This window comes from Pogona vitticeps, chromosome 1 (assembly GCF_051106095.1).
Source record: "Pogona vitticeps strain Pit_001003342236 chromosome 1, PviZW2.1, whole genome shotgun sequence".
NCBI lineage: Eukaryota > Metazoa > Chordata > Lepidosauria > Squamata > Agamidae > Pogona > Pogona vitticeps.
This window is the reverse complement of record NC_135783.1, coordinates 296303128-296324153: the sequence shown is the minus strand read 5'-3', so window position 1 is coordinate 296324153 and position 21026 is coordinate 296303128. Positions and strand designations below refer to the sequence as shown.

Genomic DNA, 21026 nt, shown 5'->3' with positions numbered 1-21026 from the left:
GAGATGTTGACTCTCTTCTCTGCTCCGCTATGTCCAAGGGACACAAATGTGTGGTGCTTTAGAGCAGCGGTCCCCAACCTTTTTCGGACTGTGGACTGGTTGGGGGGGGGTGCGGGCTCTGTGCACGGGGTGGATGGGGGCACCCGTGCGCTCATGGGTGGGCATGTCATGCTCGTGGGTAGGCATATCGTGCTTTGCAGAGGGGCGTGTCATGCTCGTGCGTATGTGCACAAGCGCGACACACCCACCCACGAGCGCAATACCCCCACCATGCATGTGTGCAGGGTGCCGGAGATCCATGTCTGTGGCCCAGTTCAAGGAAACCCATGGATTGGCACAGGGGATTGGGGACCCCTGATTTAGAGCGCACTGTTGCAATTGTCTGAATTGTGACTCTCAGCTCTGTTGTGCCTTTTCCTCTGAACAATTTTTGTAGCTAATTGACACAGCCTGATGTTCAACATGGCCTGAAGGAGGACAAACATATTAAAACTAAATTTAGGCAAGGCATAATTGCTCTTATTTTATGGCCTTTTTACCAACGTATTGGAATTGCTGTCCTCTGAATGCATCACTTCTACTTTTAGAGACTCTGGTCACTGCTTGGTGATACTCCTGGATCTGGGTCTTCTCTTAGAAACAACGAGGTTTGGCTAAGTTACTCCTTTTTGGACTATGAATCAACAAATCTCCAATCTTTATGGCCAAGCTGGATGAGTGTGTGTGTTCTGGGATATGTAGTACAAAAGCGACTCTTCCAGACTCAGGAAGCAAGGCAAGTCCTCCACAAATGCTTAAAACGCTCATCCTGGGAGCCTGATGCATTCTGCTAAGTGGCTATATATCCCTCCTGCCCACAAGTTTTAATTCTCTCTGCCGTTAGGTTTTGCAGAAGTGGATGATGCCTTCAAGCCTGTCACACTCACCTTCTCGACGATTGTTGCGTAGACACTTGACCTTTGGTATCTTGGCAAGGAGTTGGCAGTCTTCAGCTGAAGAGAAATGAAAACGAATTGGCACACACCCCCTGTTGTTTGGCACTGACAGACAACTGCAATTAATTCTCCCCATGGGCCTGAATAGAGGGCACAGCTTTGCTTTTTACTTATTATATCAATCACTCTGTTGATCCCAAAATAAACAGCCTTAATCCCATTTGCCTGAAGTGTCACCCAAAGGACTCGGCTGGCCCATCAGCAACCTCCCGTGCCACAAATATTCAAGTCAGCATTTCTCAGACACTGCCGGGTAAGCTACACATTACACGGCTACTGTGTGCTAATGAAGCCCAAGGACCCTTTCCCCTTCACAAAACACCTGCAGAAAGTAACACTTTGGAACAGTATAGGTATGGAAGTGAAGGGAATGCTTTACACTAATTCTGCGAGCACTGGCTGCCCCACACTGTCTTTGGTGGGGCAGAAGACACAGCTGTCGATGGTGGGCAGAGCCAGAGGTGACAAGCAGCTCAGGCAAAAGTGAGCAAGCATTTTCTTTTCTCTCTCTCTCATATACACACAGGCATTCACTGACACACAACTTAGCTAAGGAGCAGACCAATTCACAAATTAGAGATCTTCCAACCTGCTTCTACCTTTAGAAGTCCAGCTGGAAGGTAATAGAGGCGAGGCCCTGATCCTTAGGCTTAAATAAAGGAGGAGGGAGGAGCAGGCTGAATGGGGGTTACCAGATGCATTTGCCCTAGCATTGCATTGCCCCAATGACTCTCTGCCTGACAGTTTTCAACTGAATGTCTTCCCTATGTCCTATTTTCATCCTGGGGGCTCCAAATCTTTGTTTGCAAGGTAAACTGGGGGTAGTAAAAGCAGCTGCAGTGCATGTAAAGGTGTGGGAAGATCCACAAAATGCTTCCCCTATATTTAGGGCAAATCAGCCTTTTTTGAGGGTATATTTCAAGGGAATGGATCACTGAAATTTGGCTATATGCAGCTGCTATCTAACATGTAGTTTTCATGCCACTGAACAACGGATGGCAGACAGCACCATGCTACCTCCAAAATCACATATTTGATACACCTCTCTCCCTCATTTATTGGTTAACACTCATGCAGGGAGAGCCACTGGCATAATAAGGAACAGGCAGCTGATTAATCCCCATAACTTCTCTACCCCTTATGCTTTTCACCCTAGCCAATTCAGAGACTGAAAATAAGCCTGACTAAGGAAAAAATGGGGTGGGGGAATGTAGCACAGATTGGGAAATTGGGCGGCCGGGGGGGGGGGGGGGAGAGAAAATAAATGCCCTCTCCTACAGGGTGATGTTAATTTGCAAATTCCCTCTTCTGTCCCAGCATTAGCATAACAGGACATGCAGAACTGGAAACTCTGTATTTGCTCTGTAACACGGAGGGTGGGTTAAAAATCAATGATTTTTTTAAAAAATCAAATTGATTTAAATCATGATGTAAATTTTAAAAAAATGATTTTTAAAATTTAAATTGTTAAAAAATTAAAAAATGTAAACCATGATTTAAATCAATTTTATTTAAATCAAATCCACACTGGTAACATGTAATTCTGTACACTCATTTATACTAGAAAAAACCCCAGAGATATGTAAGGCCTGCTTTCAAGGGAAAAAAACCACAGATGTGTAAAGTCTGATAAAGATAGGATACTAAAAGGAAGAAAAAGGATGATGTGAAATTAAGAAGAGAGTTCTTCACGGAGTGATGCTTATCATTATCTTTTTCCCAGGACATTTTGTATCATAAACACCCAATGCAATCTACCGGACAAACTGTTATGCCTAGCTTTGGAAGATCTTGGCTCATACCTCTTACTGCTTAGGTAGCAAGGCATCAGCAAGACATTCTGCTCCAACTCTTTATATGTAAAGATAACCTCAACATCACATATATTTTGGTTCTAAAACAGAGTTCACCAGCCTTCAGCCCACACGGGGTGAAGTACACTACAGAACGTAGACTGCAGAGCCTCCTTTGTCCAAACTCAGAAAGGATTGTTTCACACAACTGCAATACTGTATATCAGACAAAATATCTGAACTCCTTTCAACTCCTGGAAAAGCATTTCAGCATGGGATATCTAGATCAGCCAAAGCTTACTTGATGCTCCTTGTCATGTTTTTTATTCCTTTGCTTGCCTCCTTGGTAGTATGAATCTCTCTCATGCCCTAATATGAGCAGCAGTCAGATTAACTTCTTCCTCCCCCCCCCTGCCATGTCTTGAAAAACCTTTCTCTTATCATCTTAGCACAACCTTGGTATCCTGGCAAGAAGCTCCAAGGCTCCCAGCCAAAGTACTTGCTGGTCACTTCTAGTCCTGGAGGTTTTCCATTTCCACAGTTCCTCACTGCTTCAGATACTGTTCCCAGGTGGACTGTTTTCAGAAACGATGTAACTGAAAAGCAGTGGCAGATACCCTCGATTAAAGGCTACTGAGATACTACTAGACATCTGCTAGTCAAGGAAAGCCGTATACTAAAGGAAACCCATGAACCTGTTTTAGATTACTCATATGCCAAGAATGTAGCAAAATCCCTTCTAGCAGTGCTAATAACATCCAGCTGAAAGGCCCTCTTCAGATGGGGATACTTGGAGAATGTATTTTAGAAGATGGCATAACATAATAACTAGAGACTGTGGAGAACTGAAGAAACATTTGGCATCTATTTAAAACTGATTATTTATAATGTGTATCAACTAGTGTGCTCCATATATAGGTCCAGATCCTTATTCCAACACATTTGAGGGGTTAACAAACATATTACATAATCTGCAGGCTCCACAGTGAGACTAAATAAACAGATTATGGACTACCTTATTATTTCACATGGGAATAAAGGGATGATGCAATGAACAACTAATGGGTGCCCATGGTGCTGGTCTGGACTCCTGACTGTCCTGTGCCTTCTTCAACAGACCCACTAGCAGCTGTGGGAACTTGCCTAGTCATCCCTAGATGAATCTTTGGCTTCTCTTTGCAATTGACATGAAGTCATGCCTCCTAGCCAAACAGGGCTTGGGTGTGGGGACATCATCATTACTATCCCACACTCTGTTACAAACAGCTATGATGTCACCTGTCCTTCAAGGTTTAGGCTGGAGTGTTAACATCCAATGGTGGTCGGAAGGCGGGACATCAGGGGGAGGAGCTGGGATATATAGGGGTGTGAATGTGTGTGAAGGGCAGATCAGGATCTGTGAGTGTTGAAATGAGATAGTGATCAGATTGTGTGGAGATATGAGTCTGTGTGAGCTAGAGCCTTTCTTTATGTGATTACCTGATTTATTTGTTATACCAATCTTAATGTACTAATCAATAAACTTTAGTTATTTTGTTTGAAATCCATTCCGGCCTGAAGATACTTATTGCAGGGGATGGTTGGTGGCAGACTACCAGAAGAGTAACAGTGGAGTGTCGTAGCGACCTTCCTTTGTGAGGTAGAAGGAGGCCGTTACAAAATTTTGGTGCCAGCTTGTGGGATACGAAGAGATCCAGTGAAGCCTTGGCTGAATCGCGCCCAGAGCAAGGGTATTTTAGTCAGGGACGTCCGAGTGGACGCGTGGGTGACCTTCTAGGACTTGTCTCAAGGGGAGAAAGTCTAGTAGAGGGGCGCTGAAACTCAGACTGGGGACTAAGATAGGGAAGCTCTGAGGTGACCATCTTTGTGGGAAGAGTGACCCAAAAGGCAGAGGCTGTGGTGGGGCTGGCCTGTCCTGAGTTTAGTGGAACTCTGAGGGGACAGAGCAGAAGCCAAAAGACAGCAACGCTGAGGGGACTCTCCATTTAGACAGCAGAGCCTGAGGAGAGGCAGAGCTGTGTGAATTAAGATTGGTACCAGAGACAGAGTAAAGAGAATTCACTCTGTTTAGTAAGAGGCCTAGCGAAAGGGGCAGGAGCCCAGTTACTGTTTCTATCTGTCAGTGCTGGAAAGGACAGCGACAGTATATCTCACAGACTCAGAGTAGAGAAAAAAAAATAGTGTTCTTTTAAACTGAGGCTTGAAAGTAGAAAACAACCTTTTGGGTGAAAGATTATGCCCTTGACAAGGAGAAAAATGACTGAACAAAGCCAGTTTGAGGAGGCAGTTGTCTCTGAGGAACAGTTTAGTGAGGAGGATGGAAGAATTCTCTCAGTTCAGGAGAAAGGGGCTTCAAGTGAAGAATTAGGAGACCTCAGAAGAATTGAGTTAGCGCAGGCTCATGAATTGAGAGTGAGGGAAATTGATAGAAAGAGAGAAAATGGAAATGGAAGAGAGATTACAGAGAGAGAAAATGGCGTTTGAGCTACGCAGACTTGAGTTGATGAATCAAAAGAATAATAACAATATGAATTCAAGTACTGTTGAGGGTCAATTGTCAAAAGCTGACCTAAAGAAATTTCCAGTCTATAAGAAGGGAGATTGTCCCGAAATTTTCTTTTCCCTTTATGAGAGAACGTGTACAGATTTTTCTATAAAGGAGTCAGAAAAAATGACAATTTTGAGATCATTAATTAGTGGAAGCCTGGCTGAGGTGTATGCTGAAATGCCTATTGAGTTAATAAAGGATTATTCTGAGTATAAAAAGCTTGTATTTGCCCGTCATGGCATCAATGCTGAACAGCTTATGCAAAGATTCAGATCACTCACCAAAAAACCAGATGAAACATTCACACAGTTAGGAGCAAATTTAGCTAGATATTTGGATAAATGGTTGGCACAGGAGGGAGTGCAGACATTTCAAGAATTGAAAGATATTATAGGGCTAGAGCAGTTTTATTCTCTTCTACAGGGGGAATTAAAATTTCAAGTCAAGGAAAGGCAGCCTAAAAACTTGAAAGAAGCCACAGAGATTGCAGATTTTATAACACAGATCAGAAAACCAATATATTCTGAGGGGAAAAATGTGAGGAAGACAGGGGAAAATTATAATAGATTCTCTCAGGGACACGTTAGGAGCCAGCAGGGTAGAGGTAGCCATTTTGGAGGGAAGCCCTCAGAGCAGAAACAACAGAGAACTCAAAATTTGGAGGGAAAGGGAAAATTTGATGAGAAATACTCTTGGAACAGCAAAAAATGTTATTACTGCCAAGAAAAAGGACATTTGGTCTCAAATTGTGAAAAACTAAAACACAGGAAGGAAAATTTACCTCAGAATATGAGTGTAAACAAGCCAAAAGCTGTTTATTGTGTTCAGAAGGAACAGAGAACTCCCCCGCTGGAAGGGACCATTGCCATAGCAACACCAGCACAACTTGATACAACAGCTGAGTGCTGTGATGAAAGTATCCCTCTGGCTGAAATAAAACACTGTCTTCTGGTTAGAACAAATTCTCAACTTTTTGAGGCAGCTGGAGATAATATTGGGATTTTTGATCACAACTATTTAGCCCTAAGGGACACTTGCTCACAGGTGACCTTGTGTCATCCTGATATCATACCCCAGGAGTATATATTACCTCAGGAGAGTCTGACAATCAAAGGAATAGGGGAAGAGTTAATCGTTTTGCCAGTAGCTGGTTTTTGTGCGTTATAAAGGATGGCAGGGAAATTGGAGAGTGGGGATTTCTTCGCAACTGCCAGCCACTGTTCTTGTGGGAACAGACTTGGCTGAACATGTTAAGAGGGTGTTAGTTCTTACATGTTCACAAGACCAAACAGAGACAGCTAAGGAAGTTACTGATGTTCAGGAGGTGAGAGAAAATGAGGGTAGACAAGAAGCAGAAGCAGTTACACTTGAGTTACCTAAAAGCAGTATATTTTCACAAGAACAAAAAGAAGATCTTACTTTAAAAAGTTGTTTTGAGAAAGTGACAGGAGTGCAGTTAACCCCTGAAACTCCAGAGAGGTTCCACATCAAGCAGGGAATATTATACAGAGAGACACTGACGAATATCTCAAAAGGGGGAGATGGGATTCGAAGTCAGATAGTGGTGCCTGTAAAATATCGCCAGATGATCTTAGAAAGGGGGCACTCTGACATATTTGCTGCACACTTAGGAGTCAACAAGACCAAGCAAAGGATCACACAAAACTTTTATTGGCCTGAGATAGGGAAGCAAATTAAAAACTTCTGCCAAAGATGCGATGTTTGCCAGAAACAGGGTAACAACCATGACAGAACCAAAGCCAAGTTATGCCCATTACCCGTGATCTCTACTCCATTTAAATGCATAGGTGTGGACATTGCAGGGCCATTGCCTAAGGTCACAAAGAGGGGAAACAGATATATTCTCACTATTGTGGACCATGCCACTAGATATCCTGAGGCTATTCCCTTAAGTAACATAGAGACCAACACAGTAGCTGATGCCTTAGTAAGTTATATGTCTCGGATGGGCTTTGCTTCAGAAATAATAACAGATTTAGGAGCATCTTTTACTTCTAAGCTCATGAAACGATTATGGCAAATCTGTGGGATTAAACATTTAGAAACTACCGCCTATCATCCTCAGAGAAATGGGTTAACTGAAAAGTTTAATGGGACCCTAATGAGAATGATCAGAGCTTACTTGGCAGAAAATCCAAACAACTGGGATCAGAAATTGCAATCACTATTATTCGCTTATAGATCAGTGCCACAAGCCAGTACAGGTTTTAGCCCATTTGAATTTTTATTTGGGAGGAAAGTGAAGGGACCACTTGAGTTAATTAAACAGAATTGGGAACAGATCACAGAAGATGATCCACAAGATGTAGTTACCTACATAGACACGCTAATGAATGACCTGAAAAGGAATTTAGAGTTAGCTTCAGAAAATCTACATGCACAGAAAACTAGACAGAAAACCTGGTACGATAAAAAGGCGAGGGAAAGACAGTTTAGCCCTGGAGATGAGGTATTTTGGTTAAAACCTTTCAAAGGGAACAAGCTACAATTAAATTGGGCAGGACCATATAGGATTATTTCAAAAATGAATGACCTGAACTACGTACATTATTGAGGAAGAAGAACACCAAGGCAGGAGGGTAGTTCATGTTAACGCTCTGAAACCTTACTATAGGGAGGAACAGAGAGTTTTATTCGCAATGAAAGCTGCTGATAGGGAGGAACATGACTTGCCTTATTGGGAAGGTAGGGGTGAAGTTAGGTACAACCCAGAGGAGGTGAGAATCAGCCCTGCACTCACCCTAGATCAGCAGAGAAAACTGAAATCGCTAGTTACCAAATATTATAAGGTCTTTTCAAACAAGCCTGGGTTAGCTAAGGGAGTGATGCATAGGATCCATACTGGAGATGCACCCCCGCAGGCAGTAACCCCATACACAGTAACAGAACCATATAAGGACAAGGTGCGCAAGGAGTTGGATGAAATGCTCAAGGAGAATATCATTGTACCATCTTCTAGCCCTTGGTCCGCTCCGATAATTCTGGTTGATAAGCCGGATGGAAGTGTTAGGTTCTGTGTTGACTATAGGAAACTAAACCTTGTGACCAAACCTGATGCTTACCCTATGCCCAGACTGGACAACCTGATTGAAACTATAGGGGGTTGTCGATACATCTCTTCATTAGACCTAGTTAAGGGTTTTTGGCAGGTGAGGATTGATCCTAGAGATCAAGAGAAGACCGCTTTTTGTAGCCCTTTCAGTTTATTTGAGTTTCGAGTCCTCAGTTTCGGCCTAAGGAATTTGCCAGCCACGTTCCAAAGGCTGATGGACCAGACTTTACAAGGGCTCAGTGATTTTACAGTAGCCTACATAGATGACATAGGTATCTTCAGTAAAACCTGGGAAGATCACCTAAGACACCTAGAAGTAGTACTGTAGAGGTTAAGTGCGGTAGGGCTAACCGTGAAAGCAAGCAAATGCCAGCTGGGTAGCCCAGAAATAAAGTATTTGGGTCATGTTGTAGGGGGAGGAGTAATCAAGCCCCTGGAAGCAAAGGTAGAGGCAGTACGTGATTGGCCTAGACCCAATACCAAGAAAAGAGTAAGATCATTTCTTGGTCTGATAGGCTACTATAGGAAATTTATTCCTAGGTTCAGCGAGATGGCAGCGCCGCTGACCGAGCTGACGAGGAAGAAGACTGATGACCACATCCCATGGACCAGTGACTGCGAGGAGGCGTTCCAGAAGCTGAAGGAGGCGCTAATCCACTATCCAGTGTTGTGTGCCCCAGACTTCGACCGAGAGTTTATCTACACAGATGCATCCAACGCCGGGGTAGGAGCTGTCTTGTGTCAAGCTGATGACAACGGAGACCAGCATCCAGTGTCCTACCTTAGTAAAAAGCTTCAGAAAGGAGAGAGACACTTAGCTACCGTGGAGAAAGAGTGTCTTGCCATTGTTTATGCGGTTCAGAAGTTATCGCCATACATCTGGGGGAGACATTTTATCCTTTGTACGGACCACTCCCCACTGAGGTGGTTAAAGACTATGAAAACCCACAATAGTAAACTGATGAGGTGGGCCTTGCTGTTACAGGATTTCGACTTCGAGGTTAAGGTAGTCAAAGGGACGATGAACTGTGTGGCTGACGCCTTATCCCGAAGACCAGAAGAGTGAAGACGACCAGATGGACTTTGTAAATTGGCTAAAGTGGTTTAACTGTTTATGAATATGGGTTTGTTGAAATGTTGTTCTGTATATGTATATGGAAATGAGTTATTGTGTGTAAGTATTTTTTTTGATGAACAGAACAATTTAAGTGTATGTTGAATATTGATGATAAGTATTTGAAATGGAAGAAATGCTGTAATGTGTTGTGATGTTCTAGAGTGAAAAGATGATTAATGTGGTAAGTATTTGGGTAATGTAATTTTATGGAAATGTGTTGACTCTACTCCTAGTTGTTTTGGGAGAAAAGCAATCTAGCTTTCCCCCACAAAACAACTTATAAAGGGGGGAGGTATGTTACAAACAGCTATGATGTCACCTGTCCTTCAAGATTTAGGCTGGAGTGTTAACATCCAATGGTGGTCGGAAGGCGGGACATCAGGGGGAGGAGCTGGGATATATAGGGGTGTGAATGTGTGTGAGGGGAGATCAGGATCTGTGAGTGTTGAGATGAGATAGTGATCAGATTGTGTGAAGATATGAGTCTGTGTGAGCTAGAGCCTTTCTTTATGTGATTACCTGATTTACTTGTTACACCAATCTTAATGTACTAATCAATAAACTTTAGTTATTTTGTTTGAAATCCATTCCGGCCTGAAGATACTTATTGCAGGGGATGGTTGGTGGCAGACTACCAGAAGAGTAACAGTGGAGTGTCGTAGCGACCTTCCTTTGTGAGGTAGAAGGAGGCCGTTACACACTCCACCAAGAGGAAAGAAATTGCCATCCTGTTCTCTCAAGAACTGATGAGTGGGATCAAGCCTATGGACAGAGACCATGAAATTATTTATTTCACACAGTAAGATAACTCTCAACAGGCAATGGGTTAGATCTCTACGCTTCTATCTTCCTAAATGCACAAGATACTTCAGCTTCTGTTGCTTCCATTGTCAAAGAATAAAAGTCTAGCTGACAAGTAACTTCTTATTCAAAATGTCAGAATACCTCACAAACTTAGGACATGGAAACCAGGTTAGACTATCTGTCTAGTGCAGTGATGGCACATCTTTCAGAGATCTCTGGCAGAGGCCTTGCCTATCACCTGCAACTACCTGGTCCTTGTTGCAGATGTGCAAAAAAGTTTTTTTGCAACCTTTTTCATTGAAGCATGTATTCTGTTGCTAATGTATGGCAACTCACTTTTGTGAATCTCTCTATAGAGAAATTTTTTTTTAAAATAAAAACTCACAGATATACTTTAGATGCCACCAGAAGCAGAAAAATTACTTTTGAGATAGGGTTGACCTGTAGCCTGCACTTCACCCACCCACCCCTACAACATGGAGGCAACTGCAAAAATTTAGCTTCACCAACAAAGCACAGAACTACACTTTCTTCACACTTGCACCCATAACTGTTTTGCTTCCTTTACTTTTTTGACACGTTGAACTGAAATCTTTGACTCTCTAAATTTTCTTGGCAGTACCAAATATTCAAAGTTATGGCACATATCCCCTGCACTGTGAAACCTAGAGAAAAGGATGTCTACTACAAGTTCATTTTTATGGCTGCTATCAAGGTCTTGTCCTTGCCACTGCAGCTCCTTCAGTATTTATCGCTCAAGTCAAAACTAACCATGACAGCCAACATCTGCTTAGCAACCAAGCCCTTGTTGTTGTTTTGAAGTTAGTAGCAGGTAAAGGCCTCCCTGATTTTTCTTGGGACCACAGTTTATCAAAATGAGAGAAGGCCTTCCTGTGTGTACGATTCAGATAAAAAGCCCCCTTCCACATCTGTGAATGGACTCCAATGACCCATTCCATGTCACATTTCATTTGGTCCTTGAAGTCCACATTCTAGAAATTGAGGAACTGAATTTTTTTAAGCTACTGATGTTAGCACTGGGGGAAACCATATAAAAGATTATCTGCACAGTGAAGCATTATTCCCTGGTGCCAGGTTCCTGGAGGGTGGATAATGCTTCTTACAATACAACTCCAGACATCTATTGCCCTGGGATACAGCTGCACTATGACAAACTCAGCAAGAACCAATGGCAACCAACCCTAGCTAGCACGCCAAGGACACCATATGGAGTCTATTATCTCCTCCTACTGGTGTGCATAATCAGGGCTTCTAGCAGTGCACACCACTTTCCATACTTATGACAATGGGCCACAAAACGGTGGTGAAATGAAAGCCAAGTGAACATTCTGACTTCACGGCCACATTCCAGGTTCCTGAACATCACACTGAGAATTGACTAAAAAATGAAGAAGAAGAAGAAAATCATCCCAGCCTCCCCAAAATGGATAGCTTTGTTTTCTGTCTTTTGTTGTCCCCCTTTCCCAGTCACAACATTTTAGTAAATTAAAAAGCAAGGAGATAAAATATCCTAAGTGGGTGGAAAATGAAACCAAAAACAGGAACAAAATAATTTTTATAAAAACTAAAAAAAGATTATTAGAGAGAAAATGAATACTCACGATCAGAGCTGAAGTCATCCACTAAAATGATTTCCTGAATCAAGTTTGCAGGGGTGCGGTTCAAGACACTGTAGGAACAGAAGCGGAATTAACTTTGTCATTCTAAACAAAAGCAGATTCTCCCCTTTAATGGCCCTGATCCAGAAATAACTGCAAAGAAACCTTTGCACAGCTTCATGTGCAGTAAACTGTCTCTGGGGTGGCTTTTGCCCGGGAATGTTTTAGCACATTACATACACCGAAACAAATTAAACCTTGGCTCTCCAATGAATGTACTTGTATGACCTCTGGGTAGTGTGGGCGGCATATAAATTGAATAAATAAATAAATAAATAAATAAATAAATAAATAAATAAATAAATAAATAAATAAATAAATAAATAAATAAATAAATAAATAAATAAATAAATAAATAAATAAACAAACAAACAAACAAATAAATAAATAAATAAATAAATAAATAAATAAATAAATAAATAAATATGTTTGTTTCGAAACAACTGCTTGTCAATTCTCAGGTATAGGTAAGTACTCTTTCTTTTTTTAAAAAAGTCTTATTATATCCTTGAAGACTCTATATTTGAACAAATCCTGTGAATTCCAAATAGGAAACAGCATTGTGCCGGAAGGTTCTTTTCCAGTCCAGAAATCCATGGTGGTAAATCCACCTCTTGTGGAATACTCTACTATCATGTCTAATTGTGACAGGGAAGCAAAATGCTTGACAGGGAAATCAAAGTGTAGAGATGAGGAGAAATGTTCCTTTTGCTGGGAACCTCCAGAATAAAGAATAGTTGCTTTTTTAAAAAAAATCACCCTCTTGTTCCCTGATAAATTCTTGGGTGAAGAGTTCATATATGAAAATAACTCCACAGGAATTACTTAGGCAAACCTTTATTCTCCTGTCTGCAGCCCTTTCTTCCATCTGCAACATGGAAATAATAATACTGACCTACTTAAGAGACACAGGAAACACTAGTCGGAATCCTATTTAGCATGCTGTTATAAATGCAATGGCATAATCTCATGTACGTATTTCTGTTTATTGTGTACTAGTCATATAACGTAATATATGAGGAACAGAGGCTGATTAACTCTGTAACTAGCAAAAATCTGCCACTGAAATTTACATCATGGCACTTATAGTAGCACATATAGGATTTTTGCTACTGTTGTTTCAACTAAAACTCCCAGAATCTCTCAGTACCACACAAAAGGAACTGGAGGCCTTTTTACTTTTGAGGGCCCCATTCCTTCGGGAGTAATCTGTCAGGGGCTGCATGCATGGACCCCAAATCTTTACCCCTCTATCTTTGTGTCATATCTCATTAATTTAATTTAATTTGTATTAATTCTATGTTACACAGTATAACAAAATCTCCAGTAAGCTTATATAAATAATAGGGTTTATCTTAAAATACATACATAATAGGCACAAACAATATAGAAACATTTAAAGTATTTTTAAAATAATAAACTATTAAAATACTCCAGCAACTATTACAAAGAGAGAGTGCATGGGCAACAGCCAAAAGAGAAAGTGATGGGAAAGGGCATCTCCAGCTGTTTGACGCAGGCTCCTGAACATATCTTGTGACAAACAGCTGGTGCAGACACACCCCAAGCACAGCCATGGCGTGTGAAGCAAGGGGTGCCAAATGGACAAACAGTTCAGGAGAGACAGCTGTTTCCTGCGGTGTAAAGAAACATCAAATGGGGCAAAGTGCTTGCAACTGACAGCCATCCCCTGAAGAGAAACAAGTGATGCCACTGGGAAAGCCAATCAAGATGCTGATTTTTAAAAAGTGTCTGGCATACATGACACTTCTCATTCTTTCTACAGTTGTTGTTCCTCTTAGCAGGGGCTTTAAATCTGGCTGTGCAAACAGAGCTTAAACAATCTACTGGATGCTGTATGTTTCCGTTTTTGTGTGTGAGTCACCCAGATTGTTTTCAGTAGGGATGTGCACCAGCACCAACATTTAGAATTTGGAATTACAGCCCCTTGGATTTGAAATTCAGAATTTAAAAAATTCAGAAATTCTGGAGATCTGGAAGTCCACTGGAGTCAATATGAAAACTATATACTGTAGTCATTATTTCCCCCTTTAAAAAAACACAGACAGGGAAATCTTTATACTGTAAAAAGATTTCCCTGAGTCCTCTGACATCTTCCCAGTGATTGTGCCAAACAAAGAGTGTGCACATCCATAGCCAACAGAGCCTAGTTATTAGGAAATGACTGCAATGAGCATACGGCTTGAAACCTGTACAGTGGGAATGCCAGCAGCATTGGGTAAGTGGAGGACAGGCTGCACTGGGGAGTGGGCAAACAACCTGGGCAGCACTGGCAGGCTGGGTGGAGTAGCGGATAGCCTATGGTGGGTGGGAACTGTGCCAACAGCACATGGCACAGCGCAGTTGAGTGAGTGAGTGCAATCTCGGAGTAGCAGTTGGAAGGATGAAAGAGGCAGAAAGAGGAGGCAGCAGACCAAAGCATGGCATACCTAGTACTGTGGTCAGAGTGTGCCCTTCTCTCTTACTTAAAGAGGACTTAAGCAAAGCCCAGGTTGACTTTAAGGAAAATACATTTTTTCTACAGATCCAGGTTCCCAGTGTAATGTGGACTGTCCCCTATCTGAGAAAATGCTCTTTCACTGGGCATACTGGCGTGCAAAACAGCAGTCCCGCTAACCACTGCCTCCCCAGACTCCTCTTTAGCCCAGTAAGACAAGGAATTGATTTCTTTTAGCTTGCTGGGCTGCTGCATCTGCATCTCTGCTTCTGCCACATCCTTCCTCTAGAGTAGGGTCTCTGGAGAACAGGTCCCTGCCATGCTCCTGCCCTGTTGTTGCAGTGGTGAGGGCCTCCGACTCTGCTGGTACAGCTGTTTGGGGTGCTATAAAAATGCCAGTTTCTTCCTGCTCTGTGTGACCACTGAGTTCTAGCTAGACCTTTTTCATTAGATGGTGCTATATATAATGGGAAGTCGGCTGGCCCTGCCCTCTCTTTGCTGCTGCTTAATATCCATTGCCCATTGTTTAATTCAGGAGTAGAGATGGGCACAAATTAAAGACTGAATCACCAAATCCATTCAAAAATCACTAATTCATCAATTTGTATTCATACAAACCAATGCCCCTGATGAATACAAATCAATGCATTTATTCTTTTGGCTATCAAATGTCCCCTGAAGCATCTAGAGACTCCAAAATAGCTTCTTGAGTTCTCCAGTTTTTGATTGTATGTTTCTATCAGGGATACGTAGCTAACTTGTTATCACTCTAGTTCCAGGAACTGGTGGGGTAAGTGAAGTTGGAGATGTAGGTGTGATTTCAGTGTCACAAGCTTCTGAAATGGTGCCCACCTGACTCCCTTCAGGCTCCTCTTCCCCTGCTCTGCACAGGAGACATTTGCTGGGAATGGGAGTACACTCTTCCTTGAATATGTCGGAAATGCCTGGCAAAGATATGGAAGATAGGGAAGACAATGTCTGGTGCTCTTCATAAATTTCTTTCCAGTCACAAAAAGAGCAGTACAGCTGCTGACCAAGCTGACAGTATCAGTCTAAGTGCTTTGGCCCCTTTCCCTGGCTGTTCTGGCTAGATTGTACAAAAATGTCACTGGAATATGTCTGAGGTCCACTCATATCTGTACCATCTTAAACCAGAGGCTTCCCTGCCACTTCCATGGCAGAGACACACATAACATGTACTGCTGCCTACCGCTGTTTCACAGTGTCAATGCTGAACAAAGCAGATTTTGTTTGGGGGACTCATAACAGCAGTTGAGGCTCTTTTTCTTCCCTCTTTACCACTCCTCTCAGTAGAAGCTGCTGCAGTGGGTGCAGTCAGTCTTCCTGCAGCCTTCCTCAAATGCCCATTTCTTCTAACACACCCACATTTCACTCTACCTGTATACTTTAAACAAAGAACAGCATCTGATTCTGCTACAGTGGGGTCTTGACTTAAGAACGGCTCGAGTTAAGAACATTTTGACTTAAGAACCACTCTCATAGGAAAATATTGACGTGACTTACATACTTGGATTTGAGTTACGAACTGAAAAAAAACCACGTGGGAGGCAGGGAAAGTGCAAAATTTGAACTTTCAGTTAACTGTTGGCCAGTGAAAAGGGTGCCTGTCTGCTTCCTCACTCCTCCCAGCGTTTAGAGAGTGGATTGGGAGACAGTCTTCAGACTGCCTGGTACTGCCTGGACTGTATTTTCCCTGCCTTCCCTGAACCTTTCTTGACCTAAGAAAAAAAGAAACAAAATATCCCCCTCTAGTGGTCGAAGGCAGAATAGCAGCTTCCCATTAGTTTCTATGGACGGAAAAGAGCAGATACAGATCAAATGGTTTTCAATGCATTCCTATGGGAAATGCAGATTTGACCTGAGAACTTTTTGACTTGAGAACCGCCTTCCAATACGGATTAAGTTCTCAAGTCAAGACCCCACTATACAGCAAAAGACAAATTCTTCCAATTAAAATCTCACACACATGCAGAGAGACACAAAATCTCTTAACAGAGTTGTCTATATAAAACAAAAATCTTATTCTTTTGCCTGATATACCCCAAAAGGGGCTTAAACCTAATACATTTCCCAGTTGATTTATACTGTATTAATCCATGAATCTACTAATCCTAAATCTTATTCCTAACTACATTAAGTTGGGGGGGGTTATTCTCCATGCGAGGTGCTAGACCATGCACGAAAGCCCTCTACCTCACGCTTATATGAGGGCAAATGGAAAGCATTTACCAAGTTTGCCCTAACTACATTAAGTCAACAGTATACAATGAGATGTAGAGATTGTAATTGTAAGGTAAGGGTTAAGAAAAGGACACAGAGAAAACTGCTGCAGTGCATATACTGGTTTCTTGTAGCTGCACAGGACCACAGCAAAATCAGGCAAAGCAAATGTCCTAGGGGTTTATAAGTAGCTATGCCCACCTTTCATCTGAAAAGAAAGAGCCAATGTGAAAAAAATATTTTCTGGTGTCTGTGCCTGCTTCTAGATTTCCTTGGTGTAGACAGACATCATTTACAGGTTCTGCTCTCACGCCAGCCCCCTCCCTTGGGGAAACCCATGGCAACCTCAATCAGGGGACACCGAGTTTTCTGTCCCTTAACTTTCCTCGGTGCCAAGAGTGTAGTTAAGTTTGATTTCTCAAGAAATCCTTCCGGGATGCCTGAGAAATAGGTTTCACTTTCACTTCCTCCTCTAGGAAGCGGAAACCCAGCCTTTCGCTTTCTAACTTCAGGAGTGAATGGGTCTCCGAGCATTTAGTAATTTTTATTACAAATATTCCGAACTATCAAATTTTAATTTGGATATATTTAGAACAATCGCAAGTATGGCATTATCTGGTGAATTCTGAATACTTCTGAACCTGAGTGCACATCCCTGGTTTTCATATATTATGATATGAGCATGTTAGAATCCATCCAAACCCCCTTTCGGTGGGTTTATGTAGCCCTTGCCTTCTGGGAAAAAAAGACAGCAGCAGAGTACTCTGTTTTGCTCAGATTCACTCATTACTCTAGCCTTTCTGGCAGAAATTGGAAAAAAAATCCAACACAGTTTTCAAGGTGCTTGAGGTAAGCCATGTATCTCAATAAAATGGATCTGAATTCCCTCAGCTGGGCATGAATTATGACTGTGAGTATAACTGTTGATGCATTTGCACACACACTCAGCAATCCTACCTCCAGGTAATTACTGTCAGTTGTGGCGGGGGGGGGGGGAGAGAAGTATGAAGATGAGGATGACTGAAGAACTGGTTTCTTGCTGCTGCACAGGACCACAGCAAAATCAGGCAAAGAGAAATTGGTTGCGTAAAAATCACATTGTCTGCTTCCCCCTTCCCTTTCTTGGGGTGGCTGGTACAGACACAAGTCTGATACAGAAATCATTTTTTTTCCAAAAGCACAGCAGGTAGATTATGCCTTCCATGGCAATTAGGGGCTGATTTGATTTTGATTAATTAGCCTTTTGAGTAGCACCTGTTGAAAATTACATGCAATTAAATAGTTATAGATAATTGCAGAGTTGTTTTCGTAAACTGAAGTTTAATGGTGCCTTGGGGAACAGCAGTGACAAAGAAGTCTATCTGATGGGAAACATTAACAAAAAAAATCTTTCAAACTAACTAATGAGTTTTCACGCCTGACTTTAGAGGTTTGAAGCCCAGAAGACTCATGTTTCCAAAATAGTGAGACTTGGCCAACATCTTAAATTGGAGGCAACCAGCCAAACAGAGCAAGAAAAAGTTACTTTTCTAGATAACAACTCCCAGAATTCCCCAGCAATCATGATCATCAGCCACACCAGCAGCAGGACTGTTTGGGAGTGGTAGTATTAAAAGAAAAAGGCTAATTTTTCCAACCTTGTTGAAAAGAAGCATGCAGGTAAGAGAGTACACTGCATGGCAGCTAAAATGAAAGTGGCTTTGGTTCAAATCCCACCTCAGCTGTAAAGTGAATAGGTGGCTAGGGGAAAATCACTCTCTTCCACCACAGTATAAGGGGAATACAGACAAACTGTTATGATTTCAACATGTTAAAATGCTATTTAATTTCAACTGTACTGTTATTATTGCAGGGTCTCTTGTACTCTATGGAGTATAAATATAAAAATGCACTCTTAGGTTTTTAATCTTGAAATCTGAAGCATTTAATCAGAGACAGGAAAACTGTATTAGGGTCAGACAGACAGACAGACAGACAGACAGACAGACAGACAGACAATCTATCTATCTATCCATCTAGATAGCTAGCTATCTGGCTTTGACCCCACCCATCTAGATTCTAAATGAATTTACTCTGGGCAGCTTACAGTCCAAGCAATATAAAACCAAGAATTAAAATAAGCAATATCAGAACAAAAGAGAGGTGAGCAGAGTCCAAGATTGGAAAACACAAAGAGCTAAGTGATGGAAGGGGGGAAGGCCTGCCTGAAGAACCAAGTCTTCAGCTTGTTCTTGAAAACTCCCAGTGAGGGTACCAGGCGAATCTCAGGGGGCAAGATGTTCTAGAGGCGAGGGCCCCCTGCCGAGTAGGCCCAGATTCTAGTTCTCTCCTTCTGCGCCTCTCTCGGGGGCAAGCCCCTCAGCTGCCCAGCCTGGCTGGATCAAGTAAAATGAGTAGAGATAGGTGGGAGCAGGCACTCTGCCAGGTATCGAGGTCCTAAACCATTTAGGGCTTTATAGCTAAGCATTAATACCTTGAAGTCAATGTGGAAACGAATGGTCAACCAGTGTAAGGCTGCCAGAGGGAGGGAAATATGATATTTGTTCACCCCAGTTAACAGCCCCACGTAGAGCACATTACAGCAGTCTAATCTCGAGACTACGAGTGAATGGACCAGAGTGGAGAGCACCCCAAAATCAAGATAGGAGCGCAACTGGGCAGTGCGGACCACAGACGCTCCCTGGAATTCCATGGTAAGCGCTGGGTCAAGATGGACCCCCAAGCTGCGGACCACACTCTTTGTGGTGAGAGTTGTTCCCTCAAAAGAGAGGGAGCTTCCCAAACCACTGATAGAAGGAACGCTCACCCTCAGAACTCCATCTTGTCCGGGTTTAGCCTCAGTCCATTCTCCTACATCCACTGCAGTACAGCCCCCAGGCAGCGTTCAATGGATGCAACGGCATCCACTGCTGTTGGAAAAAAGGAAATGTAGAGCTGTGTGTCATCAGCGTACTGATGACACAAAGCACCACACCCCCTGATGACCCCTCCCAGTGACCTCATATAGATATTAAATGGTCAAGCCCCACAATTGAGGAGCCACGAGGCCAATACATTCTCCCCAAGCTGAACTCTCTGGGAAGGGTCCTCCAAGAAGGACAGGAGCCAGGCAAGAGCCAGGCCACCAATCCCTAAATTGGATAGCCGTCCCAGGAGGATACTGTGGTCAACAGTATCAAAGGCGGCTGAAATATAAAGGAGAACCAACAAGGACATGTTGCTCCTATCAACCTCCCTCAGTAGGTCATCAAGCAGGGCAACCAATGCCGTTTCCATACCGTGCCGCGGCCTGAAGCCTGACTGGAATGGATCCAGGACATTGGTTTCATCCAAGAGAGCCTGAAGCTGATCAGGCACCACCCTCTCTACAAGGGTGCTAAGGAAAGAAACATTGGTGATGGGCCTATAATTGCCAATGTTGTCCGCTGCCAAGCTCAGTTTCTTCCTAATAGGCCTAATGAGTGTCTCCTTGAGGACTACACTGGCAGGCCAAACTGGAGCAATTCTAAGGACTAGGGAGAAAGATTGTGGAGCGAGTGTTACCACTGTCCCAAAATATCATGCCCCATCTTACAAAGTGATCAAAATCACATGCCCTGGTCCTTTTATAGAACAAAACAAACAAACAATCAAACAAGCAAAATACTGTTTGAATCATTGCAGTTAGAAAAAAGAAGGCTCCAGCAGGAGGTGGGAAAGTTTGGATTGGAAGGAAAAAAAGGACAGGCTGATTCACATTGTCCTTTATGTCATGTGATCACTGAAAAATATTTCAAATTCACCCATGTCAATTCTGGAGAAAACTGAAAAGTATTTTCCAATGTAGTCACACGCATATTCAGCTCTTTTTCCGCCTTAGGAAAAATCTAAGAACAAAACATTCCCCACACTTGTGAAATTCAGGTAGTCGGGGCCGCTAATCCTTATGTAGCCAAAATGTTACAATCCACACCCAAGAAGGAGGTATCAGGAGGCTTGGGAGAATCAAGACATATGTCTAACTTGAAAAGGAGACAACCCAAGGAGGGCTGAACAGGGACAGTGGATACACGTAGAAAATTGGGTGGTGGAGGGAAGAAAGGAGTGGGATTCCTTGACCAGCTGCGAGTGGTCAAAGAGAGGCCATAAGCAGGTCCAAAGTAGCATGAGAAGTGTCAAAACACAGCTGATTAGTTGGTAGGCAGCAGGTAAGACTAGCTGAGACAGAAAGCAAAGAAGGACAGGAAAGTGGGGTGGGGGATAATTAAGGATGCAGAAGGCAGCAGTCAAGAATATTTCTCTCTTTCTCCATTATCCTTTGCTCCATTGATCTTCTCTT

At 42.6% G+C, this 21026-nt stretch overlaps 1 protein-coding gene across 4 annotated transcripts in view; it reads right to left on the bottom strand.

The window, feature by feature from the left end:
- Window positions 1–21026, bottom strand: part of GALNT16 (polypeptide N-acetylgalactosaminyltransferase 16) — a 192455-nt gene that overhangs the window by 42267 nt on the left and 129162 nt on the right. For all 4 annotated transcript variants that reach the window (XR_013543663.1, XM_020788514.3, XM_072986160.2 and 1 more), the window contains 2 exons: window positions 11953–12020; window positions 927–992 (listed from right to left, as the gene is read on the bottom strand). Coding sequence is in view for 3 of the 4 variants with exons in the window: in XM_020788514.3 (XP_020644173.1) it covers window positions 927–992; window positions 11953–12020 (134 nt within the window). In the remaining variant the exon portion in view is untranslated. The remainder of the gene's footprint in view (window positions 1–926; window positions 993–11952; window positions 12021–21026) is intronic.